Source organism: Hyperolius riggenbachi, chromosome 8 (assembly GCF_040937935.1).
Source record: "Hyperolius riggenbachi isolate aHypRig1 chromosome 8, aHypRig1.pri, whole genome shotgun sequence".
NCBI classification, from domain to species: Eukaryota; Metazoa; Chordata; class Amphibia; order Anura; family Hyperoliidae; genus Hyperolius; species Hyperolius riggenbachi.
The window spans coordinates 254,502,114-254,524,362 of NC_090653.1; the positions used below are offsets into that span (position 1 = coordinate 254,502,114).

Sequence of the window (22,249 nt, forward strand, 5' to 3'; positions counted from 1 at the left end):
GGATATAGCAATGCTTTTTTGCCGCCATGCAGTCATAAATGTAATAAAGATGAGAGGTTCAATAAACAGGGACCGGAAACGCTAACCCAGCAGCAGCAGCAGCAGCACACGTGGTGGAACAGGAGGAGGCGCAGGAGGAGAATGCCACGCTTTTTGAGACACAGCATCCCAGGCCTTGCATGAGGACAAATAGCGTGCAGATATAGCAATGCTTTTTGCCGCCATGCAGTCATAAATGTAATAAAGATGAGAGGTTCAATAAACAGGGACAGGAAACGCTAACCCAGCAGCAGCAGCAGCAGCACACGTGATGGAACAGGAGGAGGCGCAGGAGGAGAATGCCACGCTTTTTGAGACACAGCATCCCAGGCCTTGCATGAGGACAAATAGCGTGCGGATATAGCAATGCTTTTTGCCGCCATGCAGTCATAAATGTAATAAAGATGAGAGGTTCAATAAACAGGGACCGGAAACGCTAACCCAGCAGCAGCAGCAGCAGCAGCACACGTGAGGGAACAGGAGGAGCCGCAGGAGGAGAAGGCCACGCTTTTTGAGACACAGCATCCCAGGCCTTGCATGAGGACAAATAGCGTGCGGATATAGCAATGCTTTTTGCCGCCATGCAGTCATAAATGTAATAAAGATGAGAGGTTCAATAAACAGGGACCGGAAACGCTAACCCATCACAGATGGTCATTGTTCATGTTACTTGGTTGGGGTCCAGGAGTGTTGCGTAGTCGTTTCCAATCCAGGATTGATTCATTTTAATTTGAGTCAGACGGTCTGCATTTTCTGTGGAGAGGCGGATACGCCGATCTGTGACGATGCCTCCGGCAGCACTGAAACAGCGTTCCGACATAACGCTGGCTGCCGGGCAAGCCAGCACCTCTATTGCGTACATTGCCAGTTCGTGCCAGGTGTCTAGCTTCGATACCCAATAGTTGAAGGGTGCAGATGGATTGTTCAACACAGCTACGCCATTTGACATGTAGTCCTTGACCATCTTCTCCAGGCGATCGGTGTTGGAGGTGGATCTGCACGCTTCCTGTTCTGTGGGCTGCTGCTGCATGGGTGTCATAAAATTTTCCCACTCCAAGGACACTGCCGATACCATTCCCTTTTGGGCACTAGCTGCGGCTTGTGTTGTTTGCTGCCCTCCTGGTCGTCCTGGGTTTGCGGAAGTCAGTCTTTTGGCGTACAACTGGCTAGAGGAGGGGGAGGATGTCAATCTCCTCTCTAAAGTCTCCACAAGGGCCTGCTGGTATTCTTCCATTTTGACCTGTCTGACTCTTTCTTCAAGCAGTTTTGGAACATTGTGTTTGCACCGTGGATCCAGAAGGGTATAAACCCAGTAATTGGTGTTGTCCAGAATGCGCACAATGCATGGGTCGCGTTCAATGCAGTCTAGCATGAATTGAGCCATGTGTGCCAGAGTCCTGCCAGAATCCTCATCATCCTCTTGTGAGCGTTGTGATAGTTGTTGTGATGCATCATAGTAGTCACCTTCTTCCTGGTCTGCTTCTGCTGACCATTCGCGCTGAATTGTGGAAGTCCAACGTGCACCGCTCTAGCCCTCGTCAGTGGTGGCAGGAAATTCCTGCTCCAACTCCAGCTGTTCCTCCTCCTCTTCTTCGTCATAGCTGCTGGGGCCAGCGTTTCCTGATGCGGATGGCCTGATGTTGGTACCATCACGCTGATCGTTTTCTCCTTCAGATTCCCCCAGTTGCATCATGACAGCTGTTTCCTTGATTTTCAACATTGACCTCTTCAGTAAACACAGCAGTGGTATGGTAATGCTGACTGAAGATTTGTCACTGCTCACAAGCAACGTGGATTGCTCAAAATTTTGGAGGACTTGCCAGAGGTCCAACATGTTGGCCCAATCGGATCCACAGAAGCTTGGCAGCTGTCCGTATGCGCCTCGGTACTGCGCCGTCATGTACTGGACCACTGCACTCTTCTGCTCGCAAAAGCGGGCTAGCATGTGCAGCGCAGAATTCCAGCGCGTAGGGACATCACACAGCAAGCGATGGTGGGGGAGATTAAAGCGCTCCTGCATCTTGGCGAGTGCCCCCGAAGCAGTACTGGAATTTCTGCAATGTTTGGCCACTCGTCGCACCTTCAACAGAAGATCGGCCACGCCTGGGTATGTCCTCAGGAACCGCTGAACTACTAGGTTCATCACGTGCGCCAGGCAAGGGATGTGTGTCAGCTTAGCCAACCTTAAAGCGCGAATGAGATTACTCCCATTATCACACACAACCATGCCCGGTTTCAGGTCCAGCTGTGCCAGCCACAAATCCGTCTGTTCCTTTATTCCCCTCCAAATTTCCTCCCCTGTGTGCTGCTTATCCCCAAGGCAGATCAGCTTCAGCAACGCTTGCTGACGCATGCCAACAGCTGTGCTGCACTGCTTCCACGATCCTACTGCTGCTGGGTTAGCGTTTCCGGATGAGGTACAGCTTTGAGATGCGTTGGAGGAGAAGGAGTCAGAGAGGTAGGTGCTGCTGTTGTTATCCAGTGGGAGGGACGGCGGTGCAGCTGTTTGCGGCGTGGGCAACACCCGCGCCGTAGCAGGTGAGGAATCGCTGCCAGGCTCCACAAGGTTCACCCAGTGCGCGGTAAGGGAGATGTATCGACCCTGGCCGAACGCACTCGTCCAGGTGTCAGTGGTGAGGTGAACCTTGCAGGCAACGGCATTCTTCAAGCTTCGGGTTATTTTGCTGACCACGTGCTCATGCAACTCAGGCACTGCAGAGCGCGCAAAGTGGTAGCGGCTGGGAACCACGTAACGTGGGATGGCCACTGACATCATGCCCTTGAAGCTGTTTGTCTCCACCACTCGATATGGCAGCATTTCGCAGGCCAGGAGCTTGGCTATGCTGGCTGTTACTGCCACGGCCCGGGGGTCATTTGCTGGCAATTTCCTCTTGCGATCAAACATCTCCGAGACAGACAACTGAATCGTAGGGCTGCACACTGAAGGGCTGTTGGTTGTTGTGTTTGATGAACACTGGGAGACCTCAAGAGCACTACTCCGGAAAGAGACAGTGTCAGCGTCTGATGTTTGTGAATGTTGTGAACCACGCAATGGCTGGGCTACTGCTGCTGCTGAGGCGGGTCTGGTGGTGAGTCTGGTGACCCCAAGGGAGGCAGTGTTGCTGGTACCCTGTCCTGCCGCGTTTGCCCACAGAGTGGGATGTTTGGATAGCATGTGGCGGCTCATGCTGGTGGTGGAGAGGTTGTTAATACTTTTCCCCCTGCTCAGGCGGGTCTTGCACACCTTGCAAATCGCCATAGTACCATCCTCAGTGCAGTCTTCAAAGAAAGCCCAGACTTTGGAGCACCTGCCTTGCTGGCGATTTCTGTTTGCGTCTCTTTTGCCTCTCACTTGAACTTCCCCGCTTGTGGTGCCTGAAATTGCGCGCCGCCTACCTTGTGGCACAAGGCAAACTCGTGCAGCAGTGGGTTCTTCAACAGACTCATCTGTGCTGCTGCTACGACTGCGATGTTCTCGTTCACAAACAAAATCTGGGTCTCTGTCCAAATTCTCCATACCCTCCTCTTCCATCTCCTGAAACTCGTCATATGTCATTGTGGGGGGCCGCCGCCGTGGAGTAGAGCTCCCCAGATCAACCTCTGCGCAGCTCACTCCAACGTCGTCTTCCAGATCTTGTCGGCCGACCTCCTGCAATTGCAACCCCTCCTGCCCAACTTGCTCTGGGATTTGGGTTTCCGAGTCCTCCTCGGACTCGCCTTGTATTTCAGTGCGCGGTGCATTTCCCACAGTTAATGGTTGTGAATCCGGGCACAACATTTCTGGCTGTTCCTCCATTGACCTTTGAAAGGTGGAAGTTTGTTGGGCTGGGAATAGCTCCTGCGAATACCCCATTGTGTCCTGAGGTAATTAATCGGACTGGTTATCTGGCAGTTGTGTGCGTGGTGTCGCTGCTGGTTGTGTCAGCTTTGTGCCCACTGGCTCCTTGTAACTGGCTGAGGACTCGGACCTCGTGCGTGATGTGCTGGTGCTGCTTAACCCACTGCTGGACGCTTGAGAGGTCATCCAAGTAATTATCTGGTCCTGTTCTTTTGGATTTGTGAGGGTTGTTGTCCTGGACAACATGGGCGGTATTGAGTGGGTTTTCTTGGGTGCTCCCCTGTGGCCTGTACGTGAACCGTCAGGGGAAACACCTTTTCCCTTGCCCCTCCCTCTTTCACCGGATTTCTTCCTCATTTCACTTATCCTTAAAGTACACGCTGACTGGCAGCAGTACAGTGGCAGTACAGAAATGCTATACAGTGGTGGGTGAGCGGTGTACCACTATTCCCAGCAGCGACACAGAGCACAATGCTATACAGTGGCGGGTGAGCGGTGTACTACTGTTCCCAGCAGACACAGAGTGGCAGTAAACACAATGCTATATAGTGTGGCTGAGCAAGGTACACAGAGTGGCAGTAAACACAATGCTATATAGTGTGGCTGAGCGAGCGGTGTACTACTATTCCCAGCAGACACAAAGTGGCAGTAAACACAATGCTATATACTGTGGCTGAGCGAGGTACACAGAGTGGCAGTAAACAGAATGCTATATAGTGTGGCTGAGCGAGCGGTGTACTACTGTTCCCAGCAGACACAGAGTAGCAGTAAACAGAATGCTATATAGTGTGGCTGAGCGAGGTACACAGAGTGGCAGTAAACAGAATGCTATATAGTGTGGCTGAGCGAGCAGTGTACTACTATTCCCAGCAGACACAGAGTGGCAGTAAACAGAATGCTATATAGTGTGGCTGAGCGAGGTACACAGAGTGGCAGTAAACAGAATGCTATATAGTGTGGCTGAGCGAGCGGTGTACTACTATTCCCAGCAGACACAGAACAGTAAACAGAATGCTATATAGTGTGGCTGAGCGGTGTACCACTATTCCCAGCAGCGACACAGAGCACAATGCTATACAGTGGCGGGTGAGCGGTGTACCACTATTCCCAGCAGCGACACAGAGCACAATGCTATACAGTGGCGGGTGAGCGGTGTACTACTATTCCCAGCAGACACAGAGTGGCAGTAAACAGAATGCTATATAGTGTGGCTGAGCGAGGTACACAGAGTGGCAGTAAACAGAATGCTATATAGTGTGGCTGAGCGAGCGGTGTACTACTATTCCCAGCAGACACAGAACAGTAAACAGAATGCTATATAGTGTGGCTGAGCGGTGTACCACTATTCCCAGCAGCGACACAGAGCACAATGCTATACAGTGGCGGGTGAGCGGTGTACCACTATTCCCAGCAGCGACACAGAGCACAATGCTATACAGTGGCGGGTGAGCGGTGTACTACTATTCCCAGCAGACACAGAGTGGCAGTAAACAGAATGCTATATAGTGTGGCTGAGCGAGGTACACAGAGTGGCAGTAAACAGAATGCTATATAGTGTGGCTGAGCGAGCGGTGTACTACTATTCCCAGCAGACACAGAGTGGCAGTAAACAGAATGCTATATAGTGTGGCTGAGCGAGGTACACAGAGTGGCAGTAAACAGAATGCTATATAGTGTGGCTGAGCGAGCGGTGTACTACTATTCCCAGCAGCGACACAATGACTGGGGGGACCCTGGCTAGCGTGGCTGGAGCGCGAACTACCCTGCCTGCCTACCCAAAGCTAAACCCACAGACAAATGGCGGAGATATGACGTGGTTCGGGTATTTATTTACCCGAACCACATGACAGTTCGGCCAATCAGAGCGCGTTCGGGTCCGAACCACGTGACCCGTTCGGCCAATCACAGTGCTAGCCGAACGTTCGGGGAACGTTCGGCCATGCGCTCTTAGTTCGGCCATGTGGCCGAACGGTTTGGCCGAACACCATCAGGTGTTCGGCCGAACTCGAACATCACCCGAACAGGGTGATGTTCTGCAGAACCCGAACAGTGGCGAACAGGGGCGTAGCAATAGGGGGTGCAGCGGTAGCGACCGCATCGGGGCCCTTGGGCCAGAGGGGCCCCGAATGGCCCTCCCTCAACTACAGTTTTAGCTCTATATTGGTCCTGTGCTCATAATAATCATTTATATATATACTTTGAATAGGGGTAATCATTAACAAACTATTCTCCATCTCCTTCTTGCACCTCTGACATTGTAGTTGCCATTGGCAGCTTTTAGTGCGCCGTTTCAATTGCTATGTATAGAGTGCATGGGGGGCCCCATTGTAAAACTTGCATCGGGGCCCACAGCTCCTTAGCTACGCCACTGGTGGCGAACACTGTTCGCCCAACACTACCGAGGACCACCTAACGCTGATCGGTGTGCAGTCCTGGGGGCATGTTTTGCAGGAGAATGCGCACTAATGTGCGCACATCTCCGCTTGGTATGTCGAGCTCCACTCCGCCTTCAGCCTCCCAGCGTCGATCGCCGCTAGGAGACTGTTAGGTGGTGAAACCGCCGTCTATAAACATACTACAGCGCCAGGGGAGAAGACCGGGAGCCTTCGGAGCTGTGGCAAGGGCACAGGATGGCTGCCACGGGCTGGAGGAAGCCACAGGTAAGTGAATCTTTGTTTTTTTTTTCCTTGGATGTTCCCTTTAAAGTGGACCCAAATTAAAAATACAAGATTTCAAAAATAAATCTCTTTTCGAAATTATAATAATAAATAGCAGCCTTTTTTCAGCTGCATGATGACAAATATAAAATATTTGACATTTATTGGAGGAACCCCTCCATTCCTTTCAAAATTGCCGGGATTTTTCCGGCAAACTGGTGGAGTAGATGGTGTCCGGCAATGGAGGAATTGCTAATGGCTGCCACCTTTATAACCCTAGCTATGAAAAGAGAAGGGTGAAAAGCATGCACTGAAATGCTCATAGGCTTGAAGGAGTGTTTATTTATATTTGTATGTGTCAGAGTGGTGCAACTAAATATTTTTAATTAAAAAAATGTTTGGTTTGGGTCCGCTTTAAGTGCAGTCAATACCTCCTCCAGGCCCTCAAGTTCTGCAATTATTCACTCCCTTTTATGCAGCCCAGTGCCCCCCCCCCCACCTGCCTCTTTCCTTGTGGAGATGGCGCGAACGGTTCGCGGGCAAACGGTTCCCGGCGAAACTTTGGTGGATAGCATTCGCCAGAGAACGTGAACTTTTCCAGAAGTTTGGTTCGTGCCCATAATGCACCATTAGAGTCAACTTTGACCCTGTACTTCACAGTCAGCATGCACATTGTAGCCAATCAGGCTACACTCCCTCCTGGAGCCACTCCCCCCCCCCCCCCCCTTATAAAAGGCAGGCATCGCCGGCCATTTTACTCACTTGTGTGCCTGCAGTAAATAGAGAAAGAACAGCTGCTGCTGCTGCAGACTCTCATAGGGAAAGATTAGTTAGGCTCTTGTAGGCTTGTTAGCTTGCTCCTTGCTGATTGTTATTGCTAAAATAGCACCCCACAACAGCTCTTTTGAGAGCTAATCTTGTTCTTGTGATCCATTTTTTTTTCTGTGTGTCCCACTGACACTTGTGTTGCATAGACAGCCTTGCTAATTCATACTGTGTGTGTGCCACTGCCAGGCCTAGCACATTCAGTGGCCACCTGTATGTGTGACAGGTGCACATTGTAATACCCATTACTGCATATACTTACCTACCTGTTGTACACAGTGCACCTATCTACGTGAGCTGAGCGCACGCAGTGTCATAGGGAAAGATTTTGTCATAGATACAAACAATTGCCGAATCCCATAAGCCGTGCGGGGAAATTTCTGCGGATGCGGCCCAAAAAGAAAACATTTCTTTGTTACAGCTGATACCAATCCTGCAATACATCTGCAGTGTGTCTACTTCCTGCTTTCATGGAAGCAGGCACATTGTTAACATCCTGTGTTTTCCAATTAGCTGCTTTTCCAAGGCAGCCAGCTGACATAGCTGAGAGATCAAATTACAACTTGTGATTAGACACAGAAGAGAGGAAATTAGACAGGCTCTTCTCTCTAAATACATACAGGGTGCATTGCTCTATGTTTTCCTTCTGTCCGGTACAAGAGTTCAGGTCCACTTTAATGCTGTGGAACAATACGTTATTTTCTGAATTACCTTATCAAAAGTATGATAGTCAATGGCACTTTTGGAACTTTTAAAGTCAATCAATTTCCTTGGTTGAAAATGTTGGTTGAAAAATCAAACCAATCCACCATACACTATTTTCCAAGATGGCAGCTAGATCAAAACATTGGAAATTCTCAAAATGTAATGGATTTTGATTTCTGATCGAAAAAAAAAAAATAATTAACTTTTTATACCATCAATGATTTTTATAAAAAAAATTTGAATATTGAAAATTTTTGGTTGAAACATTTAGGGCTCTTTCACAGTGGGACGTTGCGTTTGATGCGACGTTAAAGTCGCACAACGTGCCCCTAACGCAGCGCATGTAGGTTATGAAATTGGCCGTTATTTTGCACTGCGTTATGTGTCTCTTGGTGCGCCGTTTTCGTCGCATACTGATGGAACGAAAACGGTGCAGGCGTTACATTTAAAAAAAAAAAAAACACATTACTGAGCATGTGCAACACACATAACGCAGCAAATGTATTGCTAAACGCACAGCATGCAGCACTTCCTAAATATTGCTACATGTTACACACAACGCAACGTGTGCACTGTGAATGTCGCACAGACTTTGTATTGCTGTGCGTTAGTCTGCGTTATAAAATTTTCTAACGTACGACTTTAACGTCCCACTGTGAAAGAGGCCTTAGGCTACTTTCACATTAGGACGTTGCGGCTTGACGCGACGTTAAAGTCGCACCATAAAACTAACAACGCAACGCGGCTAAAAAGTCGCAACACAGCGTTACCAGTGCATACAGCATATATAGTAGATAATAGAGGCAATGAAGAGTATGTTGCCAAGTGTTACTGAGCATGTGCAAACAGTCTAACACAGCTAAAAACGTGTATAACGCACAGCATGCAGCACTTTCACTTAACGTGCCGTGTTAGACACCAACACAACGTCTGCACTGTGAACAGGCCATTGATTTTCCATTGCTGTGAGTTATTCTGCGTTAGGTGTTGGTTTAACGTGCGACTTTAACATCGCAATGTGCAAGAGGCCTTATGGACCTGAACTCTTACACAGGATTAAAGGAAAGAGAAATACACCCTGTATGTATTTAGAGAGTTTAGCCTGTCTAATTTCCCCTCATCTACGACTAATCACCAGTGTAATTTGATCTCTCAGCCGTGTCAGCTGGCTGCTTCTGCAAAGCAACTAATTTGCATACACAGGATCTTAACCCTTTCTCTGCTTCCATGAAAGAAGGAAGTAGACACACTGCAGGTTTATTGCAGGATTTGTATCAGCTGTAACAAAGAAATGTTTTCTGTAGAGGTTATTATACGTTCTTTATTCTTTAAATGTTATTATGCTGTTGTTTATCTTTTAGAGCAAAGAGGGAGTTCTGAGTTCAGGTCCTCATTAGCTCTCAGTACCTCTTATATAATGCCTCTGTGATATAGACTTTTGAACTTACAGACAACAGTACAAAAAGCAGCAGTACTGGGAGAGGAGAAAGGAGAGTACGCTTGCATGCTGAGAAAATGTAGTTGTGAATGACCATGGCAGAATAGTCAGAGAGATCTGTTCACACACCACAGTACAAAATTAAATGTTGATTTTCAGCATTTGTACATTGTTCTTCCACCCGCAAACGTCTTGTGGCCTTGTGGGATGCTCGATAGTACTTCCTGTGATGCGAGAATGCATCTGAATCAGTCTAGCCTTACCATGCATGACATTATTTTTTGCTGCAGGCTGTCCTTGTTTTTCCCAACACGGAAATTGGACAGCAGTCTACTGATTGTAACCGGCTTCTTTTCCCCATCTGAATTTGCATGTGCACCCTATGAAAACGAGCCCTTAGGCCTGGGCCCACTGACAGCACTTTTGCAGTGTTTGCCAATTGCGCTGCAATGCTGGAACCCTATGGGGGAGTTTCCACTCACAGTGTTGCAATCAGTGATGCTCAAATCCGATCCGGATTTCATCCTGTTAAATTCAAGTCACCCTTGCGGGGGGTTTAATCTTACCTATCATGACGTCTTCTTTGTCCGTCCCTCGGCGCGTCCCACAATGCGCTCCAATCCAGCATCATGTGACTAAAAACTCTTCCTCCTTCCGGGTTGAAGGAGGAAGTGTATAGTCACGTGACGCCGGATTGGAGCGCATAGTGGGAGGCGCCGAGGGACGGACGAAGAAGATGTCATGATAGGTAAGATTAAACCCCCCGCCCAGCCCGCACAGGTGACTTGAATTTAACAGGATTTCATCCAGATCGGATTTGAGCATCACTGGTTGCAATAGCACAGCATTGATCCTGGAGTGATCTCATTAATGACTGCAGAGCCAAATCGGGGACTTCCATGATTTGGGAATCATGAGTGATTCTTAATCTCCAGAAAAGTGCCTCTAGTGGGCCCCAGGCAGTTTTTTTTGAGTGTTTGGATGTTGGCAGCAATCGTCAAAGCGCTATGGCAGTGGAACCCTACGGGGGTGGTTCCAAAGCAGTGCTTGCGCTCAGCAATTGTACTCAGTGATCAGGCTGCAGCATTTTGGGAGCAATCGCATCAGTGGCTGCACACAGTGAAATCGTGGCAGGAATTTTGTGATAAGCAATGAAACGCGTATGGCTCCCAGGCCTTAGAGTCTTAAGACAAACTAATTTTGTAAAATTTGTGATAGTGCGCGAAAACGCACGCAAAAACGCTAGCGCAGTCATGCTATGAGTTAGCACAGTTTAGTGAATCAAGCCCTTTGTATAAAGAATAAATACTTCTGACATGGTACTTTGCTGCCACCTGCTGTTCAATTTTTGGAAACATACCTAGTTCATTTAAATGCAAAGGCAAAAAAAATCTCAAAATTGTACTAAATACTAGCAGGGATGCTCAAATCCGTATCTGATTGATCAAAATAGGTGCAAAGGACATGAACAAAATGAAAACTGTTTCTTCTTAGAGCAACCAATCAGAACATTTGCTTCATTTAACAGCTGAGACCTCATTGGATGTTCTGAACACCGGCTCCACTTTCCTGCCCCATCTCGACAGTTAAAGACCGTCAGTGGCATGCAAATATTCCTGACTTATGTGTCGATTGTATGCAATTGGGAATTAGACCAATCAAAAATGGTAGAAAAAGCATTCGATTGGCCCAGTTCCGAGCTGCCTACATTTTGCATGACATTTACATACAAGCTGGAAATATTTGCATTTCACTCACCATCTCTGTTAACAGTTCAGTTTTGAGACAATCTTTCTCAAAACAATCTATTTGTGTCCGCCGTGATAAAAATATTACACCCGTTGTGTTTTCCTGGGAGACATTTATTTGGGCAGAGCAGGAAATGAAACCTGCTAACCATGAGCGAGACAGCCAACACACAGAGAGGAACAGGAACTGGAAGAATAAAATCACACAGCAGAATCCAGAACCACCATAAGAGTAAGGGCTGGGACCCACTAAGGCATTTTTTGGCAGCGTTTTGGAATTACCGACGATATCCAAAATACGCTTTGCCATTGTATTTGAATGGGACTGAACCCACTAGTGTTTAGAATTAATCATAATAATCACAGGACATGCAGTATTTTGAGCGCATTTGAGCGCTCAATGCTAAGTATAGAAGTGCTGCAAAATCGCTTTGAAAAGCAATTTTGTAGCGATTTGGGGGGGCCAAGCGATTCAAATTTTTTGGGAAAAAATATTTTACTGGCACAGTGACCATACACATATTACAACATTTGGTCATATAAAGGCATTACAACCAGTTCCATACCATTTTGAAAAATAAACAACTTAGTTGTTGAGCTTAATGGTTAAAAGTTGAACTTAACCACTTTACCCCCAACGGTGCGGATATCTCCGTCCCTTTTTCCTTCCTTTCACCCCCAGGGACGGAGATATCTGCACCTTCCGCGCTGCCCGCGCTCCCGCTCGCTCGTACGCGTGCTCCCGCTCTCGTGCACGCCGCCGCCCGCTCGCCCGGAGATCAATGAACGGAAAAAAAAACATTCCTGTTCGTTAATCTAAGCCCTCCGCAATGATCAGCTGCTTCTATGAGAAAAAAAAAACGTTTCCCAGCCTCCCTGAACTTCCTGCAAGCGTACTTCCTGTACGCTTGCAGGACGCATTTACAAAAAGTTACTGTGGCCATCTTGTGGCCAAATAGTAAAACTACACCCTAAAGCATTTTTTATATACAAATACCTTAGTTTTACAATAAAAATTAACTCATTACCTCCCACACTCCCCAATTTTTTTTTTTGTAATAAAAACAAAAAAAATTACAATAAAAAAAATACATAAATAGTTACCTTAGGGACTGAACTTTTTAAATATTTATGTGAAGAGGGTATAACACTGTTACTTTATAAACTATGGGCTTGTAATTAGAGCTGGACGCAAAACTGAAAACATGCACCTTTATTTCCAAATAAAATATTGGTGCCAAACATTGTGATATGGACATAATTATAACCGGGACAAATGGGCAAATACATTTCATGGGTTTTAATTACAGTAGCATGCATTATTTAAAAACTATAATGGGCGAAAACTGAAAAATAATACTTTTTTCCCCACATCTTTTCCTATTTTTCCATTAAAACACATTTAGAATAAAATAATTCTTGGTATAATGTCCCACCTAAAGAAAGCCTAATTGGTGGCGAAAAAAACAGGACATAGTTCATTTCATTGCGATAAGTAATGATAAAGTTATAGACAAATGAATGGAAGGAGCACTGAAAGGTAAAAATTGCTCTGGTGCTCAAGGGGTAAAACCCTTCAGTTGTGAAGTGGTTAATTATATAAAAAAAAAAGAAAACAAAGCAAAAAGTAAATAAACGTTATCATACTCACCACGTGTCCTGGATGTCCGAAATCCGTCCGTAGCCCCGCTCACTAAAGGAAGAGGCCACAGGCGCTTCTCTGATTGGTCCTAGAGAAGCACCTATGACCTCTCCTTTAGTCCGTAGTTCTACAGACAGAAGCTGGACATCCAGACACCTGATGAGTATAATTAAGTTTATTAAAAAAAAAATCGCTTGTTGGAAGCGATGTACAGTTTACTGTACAGCGCTTTTAATCACCGGGAAACACGGGTGTAATCGCCCTAGGAATCTCTGCACACAGCGCTGCAGCGATTTTAAAGTGCTGCAGTGATGCCTAGTGGGTCCCAGCCCTAAAGCTGTAGTGTCCACTTAAATTAGATGCAACTGTTGCTGTATGTTATCTGTCCATCACTCAAAACTCTCAGAACCGCTATGCAAGTGACTCAAGAGTACGGTTGTTATGACTGTCCCTCTTGTACTGTTCACCATGGTACAGTCAACCCCTTCCAGTCCAGAAACATCCCGTTGTGTTTTTCAGTAAGGGTGTCAAAAACTTCCATCATGCGCCCTACATTCTCCTGGACCACCCATGTCGGCATCCTCCTCGGGCCACCTGTATCGGTTTGGACACAGCCAGGCGTGATAGCAATGGCAACTATCCCGTCCCTTCCATAGGTCTCGGCCTGGCAACACGTTAGCATGTTCAGTGCCGTCTTGCTGCAGCAGTACTCGATCCCAAGGAAAGGAAGGAGCTCCTCTGAGATGCTATCTATGGACCCAAACTTGCTGGAGATGTTTATCACAGCCGCCTTGCCACAACTCATTAATTTGCTTGCATTTTCCTGCGCAGCCTTCCGCAGTAGAGGAGCGAAAGATTGAGTCACCATCATTGGCCCAACCACATTGGTCTGATAGACCTTCATCATCTCCTTGGCAGTGGTTGCATCCATAGCATGGACCACGTTAGTTCCAGCATTATTTATGAGGAGGTTCAATCCCCGTCCATTCAATCTAGCTTCAATATCAGTGTACGCTGCTCTAATGCTCATTTCATCTGTTACGTCGAGCTTGATAACGGTGAGGTTTGAGTATTTGGAGGCCATGAATTTCAGTTCCTCAGCTGCTTCTGGATTCCTGCATGATGCAAAAACGTGGACCGGAGGATTGCGCTTGTTAAGGAAGGCCTTGACCAGTTCTAGGCCCACCCCTCTCCTGGAACCAGTGATTAGAACACTGTGAACTGAAAGCTTTGCCATGTCTTCTGGATGGTGAGTGGTGAACAAGAAGCTGTCTGTCTGCTGTGAGCTCTGCTGTACTTTACTCACTGGGTAACATATTAACCAAACTCCAAATCAAACAGAAGACAAAGAGAAAACATCCATAGGGCAGAAAACTATGACTATTTATTTAATAGGAGCATTATATGAAGTGCCATTGCTCCTGGTTCTTAGTAGCAATGGCATTTGCTACACTTGGCACTAGCTACACTTGGCACTAGATGCTTGCTGGATAGTGTAATGGTTAAAGAGGAACTCCAGTGAACATTTTACTGCTGGCAAGTGATGTAGCTGCTGCATGGTTTTGCCAGTTGGAAACAGCTGTAAACAGCTATTTCCCACAATATAGCAAGGTTCACAGACAGGAAACTGCTAGGAGTACGTACTTTTCTTGTGGGAGGGGTTTCTTGTGGGAGGGGTTTCACCACAATATCAGCCATACAGCGCCCCCTGATGGTCTGTTTGTGAAAAGGAATAGATTTCTCATGTAAAAAGGGGTATCAGCTACTGATTGGGATAAAGTTAAATTCTTGGTCGGCGTTTCTCTTTAAAGGGAACCTGTATTGAGTAAAATTATTTAAAATAAACACATGAGTTAACTTCAAATGAACATTACATAGTTACCTTGCCATCAGTTCCTCTCAGAAGCTCAACATTTTCTTCTGACAGTGATCCCTTCCAGTTCTGACAACATTTTGTCAGAACTGAAATATATAAGTTGCTGTCAGTTATATATCAGTTGCTGTCAGTTACAGCTGAGAGGAGAACTGATGTGTCCATGTTTCTCTATGGCTCAAGTGGGCGATGTTACAGTTTAACTGTATGCTAACCAGAAAGCTGTTATGGTGTTATGGCCATTTTCAAAATGGAGGATGGAGTATTCCATTGATCACGGTGGACAAACAGGATGCAGGAGAGGAAAAAGAGATTGAGGAGTAGACTACACAGGAGGCAAGTATGACTTGTGTATGTTTATTTTGACTTTTAATTTTTAGTTCAGGTTTTCTTTAACCTCCTGGGCGTTTCAATTCTCCCTTAATTTCTGTCCAAAAAAGTCTATGGAATTTTCCAATGAATTTTTTTTTTAATATTTCAGGCCTGTAACTTACCAAATCATTAGCAAACAAGGTTCTAGTGCTTATCCTAAGCATAATAAAATAATAAAACATGAAAATCATGGCAAAAAAAAACATTTAATAGTAACAATACGTAAACAAAACATCTTAATTCAGATCAAGCAGCAGTTGCAGCACAAAAAGTATTGAAACATCAATACACTTCCTGAGTATGAAATATTTTAAAGCAAGGGACAGCACAAAGTCCTACATCACATTCAGGGCAGTAAAAGCGCGTCTCCTTGCGCACCTTTTTTCCATTCGGCCCCCTCTTAGAGCAGCACACCACGCACATGCGGGTAGGTGTTGCTTTGCGCTCAGTGGGTGGCACATGCTCTACAAAATGACGTCCTGTTAGTCGCACTGGATTTACGACATAGGAGGCACGACGTCCTGGTCTATTCGCCTCAGGTTGTGGTTGCTGATGTTGTAAGCATATTTCCTCACAAACCTTCAAAATGTAGTCAAAGTGAGGAAGAGGCCTGTCATTTTGTTTCTTGTAGAGGACATAAGAATTCCAAAGACACTGCTCCACCAGATGTCTAAAGATTTTCTTATAATATTTGCGCTGCTGTTTGCGCACAACGGGGTAGAATGTTATGCACTGGTCAGCACGGTCCACCCCACCCATTGTCTGATTATAATCCAGAATGACCTGGGGTTTCTGGATTGTCTTCCCAGCACGATTCTTGGCTGCAGCAGTGTCAGTGTTATGGACTGTTGACAAAACGGAAACATCTTTTTTGTCCTTCCAGCGGAGGGCCATCAGTTTACCCTTCTGCCATGCTGTGATTTCCCCTGGCTTCAGCTTCTGAGCTGAAAAGGCTGATGGCAGATTGCGACGGTTAGGCCGGACAGTGCCATATGAATCAGTCTTGTGTCTGATGAGGTGTTCATATAGTTCAGGGGAGGTGTAGTAATTATCTGTGGTCAGGCAATATCCCTGACCAAGAAGCGGTGAAATGAGGGAGAGGACAGAGGCAGATGCAAGGCCAAACTGGCTGTAGCTGGGGTCAAATTGTGTGCCTTTACCAGTGTATATAATGGCATTCCAAATATATCCGGAATTAGATTCGCACAATACAAACGATTTTATCCCAAATCTGGCACGCTTGGAAGAGATATACTGTTTCCAGGCAAGTCTCCCCTTATACGCCATTAGGCTTTCATCTACGCTAACGTCTCTTTCTGGAACATACACGGACTGAAATTTGCGTATGACCATTTGAAATAGGTCGTAGATCTTCCACAGTTTGGGGGCAGGATGGGTGGCCTCATCAAAGGTCTCATTATTCATGAAATGCAGGTTTTTCATGATGAGGCTAAATCTGTTTTCTGACATGACAGTCGCAAAAAAAGGTGTAGCAATCAGTCGGTTGGTGCTCCAATATGATGTCTGGCGGGGTTTCCCCACAACCCCTTGGAGGATGAGGATGGCCAGGAATAGCCATATATCATCCTGGGTGACTGGTTCCCACCTTTTTCCCCTAGCAAACCTCCTGAATGGACCAGGCTGCTGTTCCGCATAGCGGTTGGTCTCCTCCACTATAATTTGGATTATGGCCTCGTCCAAAAAAAGTTTCAAATAGGCCAGGGGGTTAGGATCACAGGGAACTTTTTGGCCGGGTTCGCCTGTAAATGGGAATCGCGGGGGGGCAGGATTATTCTGGGTAGGGTCTTTAGCGATCCATGTGCGGATGCTCTCAACCTCTTCGGTGAAGTCATCGCTGTCAGACTCTGAGTCAGATGATGACATGTTCGCCACATAGCTGTCACTTGAGTCTGAGAATAACAGCTGCTCATCCTCGCTGTCATCAAACTCCTGCATCAGGGTTCGCGGGGAGAGGCGTCTACGGGAGCTGGAAGCCATTACAGGGCAGGCGGCAGAAAAAACGTAGTCGTTATTCGGAGCAAGGGTCAATCCAGGTGGCAATCAAAGCGTCGTCGTTATCCAAAAGCAAGGGTCAAATCCAGGCGGCAATCAAAGCGTTGTCGTTATCAAAAAGCAAGGGTCAAATCCAGGCGGCAGTCGATAGAATAGTCGATAGTCCAAGCAAGGGTCAAAACCAGAAAAATCAGCAGAAATATCAGTGCAAGTGTCACCAGCAAAATCCAAACAGCAAATGGTGTTTTTTTTTTCCTATGTGTCATTTTATTTATACTGTTTCAAACTTGTTATTTTTTACTGAGTATTGGATTGGATACATGTGTATTCAATCCAATACAAATTCAAATTTACCGCCGCGCCCCCTAGCGTCGACTTCACGTGCGACGTCATTGCGTGTGGCTAAAGGAGAGGAGGAAGGAGACGTGAAAGGAGGAGGGACCGGAGGGGACCAGAGGACGGGATCGGTGGCCCAGAGGACGGGATCGGTGGCCCAGAGGACGTGATCGGAAGGCCCAGAGGAGAGGATCGGAGGGCACAACAGGGTGGAGGGACGCGGAAAGAGATGCGGAAAGAGATGCGAACCGGAGGGGACCAGAGGACGGGATCGGAGGGCGGGATCTGAAGGCTCGTCCTGACCAGAAGGCATCAGAGACACTGGGGACCGTCCGGAGAAAGGGGACTGTGCACCCTGTACCAGGGCAACCCATGGTAAAGTGCTGGGAAACTTTTTTTTTTTACCCCGACACTGTATCGGGATTATCTAAATGGGCATCTTTTTTCACCCCGATACAGTGTCGGGATTATCTGCCAGAGGGTTAAGGGCTCTGCCTCTGACACAGGATACCAGGGTTTGAATCTTAGCTCTTCCTGTTCAGTTGGCCAGCACCTATTCTGTGAGGAGACCTTGGGCAAGACTCCATAATGCTGCTACTGCGTATAGAGTGCATCCTAGTGGCTGCAGCTCTGGCGCTTTGAGTCTGCTGGGAGAAAAGTGTGATATAAATGTTATTTGTCATGTCTTGCTGGAGAGATTGGTCAGTTGGACTCATGCTTTAAGGATACATGCACAACAGAGGAACATCCAATATGCAATCAAGAAGAAACAAGGCACTGTACTTTGTAAAATAAAACCTTTAAAGAACAGTTGAAGTGAGAAGAATATGGAGGCTGCCATATTTATGACCTTTAAGACACTATCAGTTGCATGGCATCCCTACTGTTGTATCTGGCTGCAGTAGTGTCTGAATAACACCAGGAACATGCAGCTACTCTTCACATATCTGACAATAATGTCTGAAACACTTCATATGCTGCATGCTTGTTCAGGGTCTATGGCTAAAAGTATTAGAGGCAGAGGATCAGCAGGACTGCCAGGCAACTGGTAGTATTTAAAAGGAAATAAAATATGGAAGCCTCCATATCCCTCTCTGTTCAGTTATCCTTTAAGCAACAACTGGGTACAGACATAGGGCCATATGCAATTCATCTTTTCTCCTAAGTTTTTCTCCAGGAGATATTTTCACACCTTAGCAAAATGCCTTTTAAGCCACCAGCAAGCAAGAAAACACTCAAAATGATTTTGACAGTACTTTTTCTCCCACTTTTTAGTAGTTTTTCCATTGCAGAGTGCTATAAAAGTTGTGTTAAAAATATGATGAAAAATTATCTCCTAGGAGAACACTTAAATCTGTACTGTCCAATTTGTACAATAAAAAAACATACCAATCGAGTCACTGTGATACCCTGGATCCCTCTTTGTCATTTCCACCGCTCCCCGCCACGATTCTGGCTTTAAATCGCCAGTTTTAGACAGAGTTTTTATTACATAGTGAATTATCTGCACTCCAGTCTGAGATTCTCGCAGTTTCTCAGCATGTGACAGGCAGCTCCCTCAGCCTCGCAAACTGCATCACAGACAAGCTGAAACTGAGAGCAGAGAGTGAGGAGTAAACAAAGCACACAGAGCCTGCAGGGGGCGTGCATAACTTGTATTATTTCAACAGAGGTAGCCCATTCCTCCCCTGGGTCGACAAAGCTTGACAAAGAAAAGAAGATTACTGTATACTCCTGCGTATAAGACTACTTTTTAACCCTTGAAAATCTTCTGAAAAGTCAGGGGTCGTCTTATACGTCGGGTGTCATTGGTGCCTTGTGATACGCCCTATCCTGTTACCGCCTCTCAGATCTCGCTGCTGAGGACTGTAGTGAAGCGGCGCAGGTGCACATGTGCGAGATCTGAGAGGCAGAGAAGGAGGTAAATAGGATACAAGGGTGGGCCAGAAGGGTGAAAGAGGCGTGTTTTATGGGCACAGCACAATCTATTCTTACATACTGCTCTGATAAACAGGGAGACAGGGAGAGCTGACCAGTCCACTTAGGGAGAGGGAGAGTTGACCAATCTAACCAGTTAATCACCTGTATACTATTATATACTGGGTACCACATACAGTACAGCACCAGTACCTGTTCATACATAGCACCATTATAAGAAGGTTTTTTAAAATTTTTATTTGGTGTGCATTGGAAATGGGGTAGTCTTATACAGCGAGTATATTCCAAACTCTATATTTTAACTGGAAAAGTTGGGGGGTCGTCTTATACACCCAGCCGTCTTATACGCCGGAATATACAGTAGATATATTACAGAGACAGTGCAGTTAGAAAAGGCTGCAGTAATCCAGAGCACATTAGAACAGGTATAGGAACTTATAGGATAAAAGAAATAAGGCTGAACATTTTGTTACAGAGTCTCTTAAAGAGAAAAAGTGAACTGAATAAGGGCCATAGTGGTGTGGAGTTGGGGTGAAAGGAGGGCTTATGTTATGTGGCACACAATTATATACCACTAGAAGTGGGCACAGGAGTGGGTCAGTGCCAGTGGGCTCTGTCTGTGGAGTATCAGACAGACACTGAGATATGCTACAGTTCAAACACAATACAGTGGCCCTGGAGTACTATTGTGCTTGTGTCTAATGTGACAGACAATTATAGTAGCGGGCATTGGGCACAGCTCTTGGTGGCAGGGCCATGCCGAGGCAGAGGTGAGAGAGGCTCCAGTCTCAGGGCGCAGAGTAGTAGGCGGTGCACAACTCACTCAGCTATCATTCCCCTTTTGTGTTTGAAGCAGAGAGAAATAAGAAAAGGGGGCAAGGGGGCACATGGCAGTTACTGCAAGCCAGATACAGTAACTAGAGATTTGGGGGCCCTGGGGCGCCTCTTAGTCTAATAGCAATCAGTGTGCGACGTCTGGGGTGGGAGAGATGGAGGGGCGCACTTTGGTGTCTCTGCCTTGGGTGCTGGAGGACCTAGTCCCAGCTATGCTTGGTGGGTGCCTGTGGGCTGTGGAGTGTCACACACACACACACACACAAAACAGCAGAAGGATGAAGTAGCCCTGTTTGGGTTGCTTTAACAGCAAGTCAGTCAGTGAGGATCAAAATAAGCAAGCCTAGCTAACGCTTTCCCTATCTCTGTCCCTTCTTCTCACTATTCCAGCCGAAGACAGACTGGAACATGGCAGGCACGAATGTGTTTTTATAAGGGGCGGGGAGGGGGGGGGGGGGTCTGTGAAGGGAGTGCAGGATGATTGGCTGCCATTTGCCTGCTGACTGTGATGTAAGGGGTCAAAGTTTAGCCCAATGATGATGTGTGGGGGCGGGACGAATATCGCCATGTGCTCACGGCGAGCACAAAACCCTGATTTTTTTTTTTATCTCATTTAAGAATTAGGATGAATTTTACTGATTGATTGTAACTTTTGAAAAATCTGACCGATGTATCACACACTTCATTTTTTCCCATTGATGAGAAAACTGTACGAAAACTCTGGAAAAAAATAGATTGTGTCTATAAATAAAGAATTAGAAAGTTCAATTTCTGGATCAGAAAAAAAGAATAATAATTTGATTTCAATATTGATAAACGCTGTCCTAGAGCACGATGGGTTGAAATGATCTTTGTTTTTTGCTTCTTTAACTTCCTTAGCGCTTATCACGAGTCAGACTCGAGTTGGAAAAAAACAAGCCAAGAGCGGTAACCCCGAGTGTGACGTGGTAGCCGGTGGCAGGACTGTGCAGAGTATAGCGTTTTCACTCACCTCCCCTGGGATCCAGACTCCGGGGGAGACATTCTGCTTCCTGTCTCCAAGTCTCTGCATCCCCTGGTGAGATTGCAGTTTGTCGTCATGACGACAGACACCGATCTCACTACAGAATTACAGCATCACCCGGTGGATGGAGGGAGAATTGCAGCGCTGGATCCCAGGGAGGTAAAGTGCTGGGGCTGCTGCAGATCTCTTTGCAGCCTGATTCTCTCTGGATTTTAGGGTCTAAAAGCCTGCAAAAAAATTGCACTTCTTTTAGACCCTAAAATCCCAAGAGAATCAGAGCGCCAGGGGGGTAAATACATCACAACCTACATAGATTAGGACCTTGACCTATTCTAAAGGCACGCATAATTACTGACGGTTCATACGCACATAGCAATTTTGTGCGCGCTTTTCCAGAAGACTGACTTATTTTTAAGGAACCAGTGATCGTTTCCGCAGTCTTGTGACGTAGGTACAAGTGCGCGATTAGGCGAATGATGCTTTGCAACATGTGGTGATAACGACTGCCACAGTGGATCGGATTTTTAAGATCCCCGACAACTCCCACGCAAACTGCCATGATCATATGAACTCTTGTTCGCGCCCATCATGTGCCGTCGCTTTTTCGAACAGGCTGAGGCAGAAAGTTGGATCGCGTCGGGGAATGCTCATTGTCAGGTAACGTTGCTGTGATCTTGTGTCTGTTAGTATTCAGCATAAGTGCAGCATGCCCAGGGCCGGTTCTCTCATGAAGCAAGATGAAACATTTGCATCAGGCGCAGAGATTACAGGGGCAGCATGTTTGTACTGTGTTTACACTAACAGCATGCAGTCAGGGTAGGAGGAGAAGTGAGAGCAGAGCGAGGTGAAGAGGTCATCATTGGGGAAAAGCAGCTTGTTGTGCTGTGCGAGGAATCTGACATTGAGAGAGGAGGGGGGAGACAGGAGATCAGCAGTGTTTCATTTGATGTGCACAGCGGAAGGGAGGAGGTGGCACTGCTGTCTTGAC

The 22,249-nt window shown here is 46.5% G+C and overlaps 1 protein-coding gene and 1 long non-coding RNA gene across 2 annotated transcripts in view; both read right to left on the bottom strand.

Annotated features, from left to right (window-relative positions):
* Positions 1 to 22,249, bottom strand: part of LOC137528522 (uncharacterized) — a 49,926-nt gene that overhangs the window by 8,688 nt on the left and 18,989 nt on the right. The window lies entirely within an intron of this gene.
* Positions 11,344 to 14,184, bottom strand: LOC137528520 (C-signal-like). Its single transcript, XM_068249834.1, has one exon. The coding sequence runs from the start codon at positions 14,127 to 14,129 to the stop codon at positions 13,356 to 13,358; it is 774 nt and encodes a 257-aa protein (XP_068105935.1). The 5' UTR covers positions 14,130 to 14,184; the 3' UTR covers positions 11,344 to 13,355.

Bases quoted from the DNA above. Each gene is read 5' to 3' on its own strand.
- LOC137528520 (XM_068249834.1), bottom strand. From the start codon at position 14,129: ATGGCAAAGCTTTCAGTTCACAGTGTTCTAATCACTGGTTCCAGGAGA.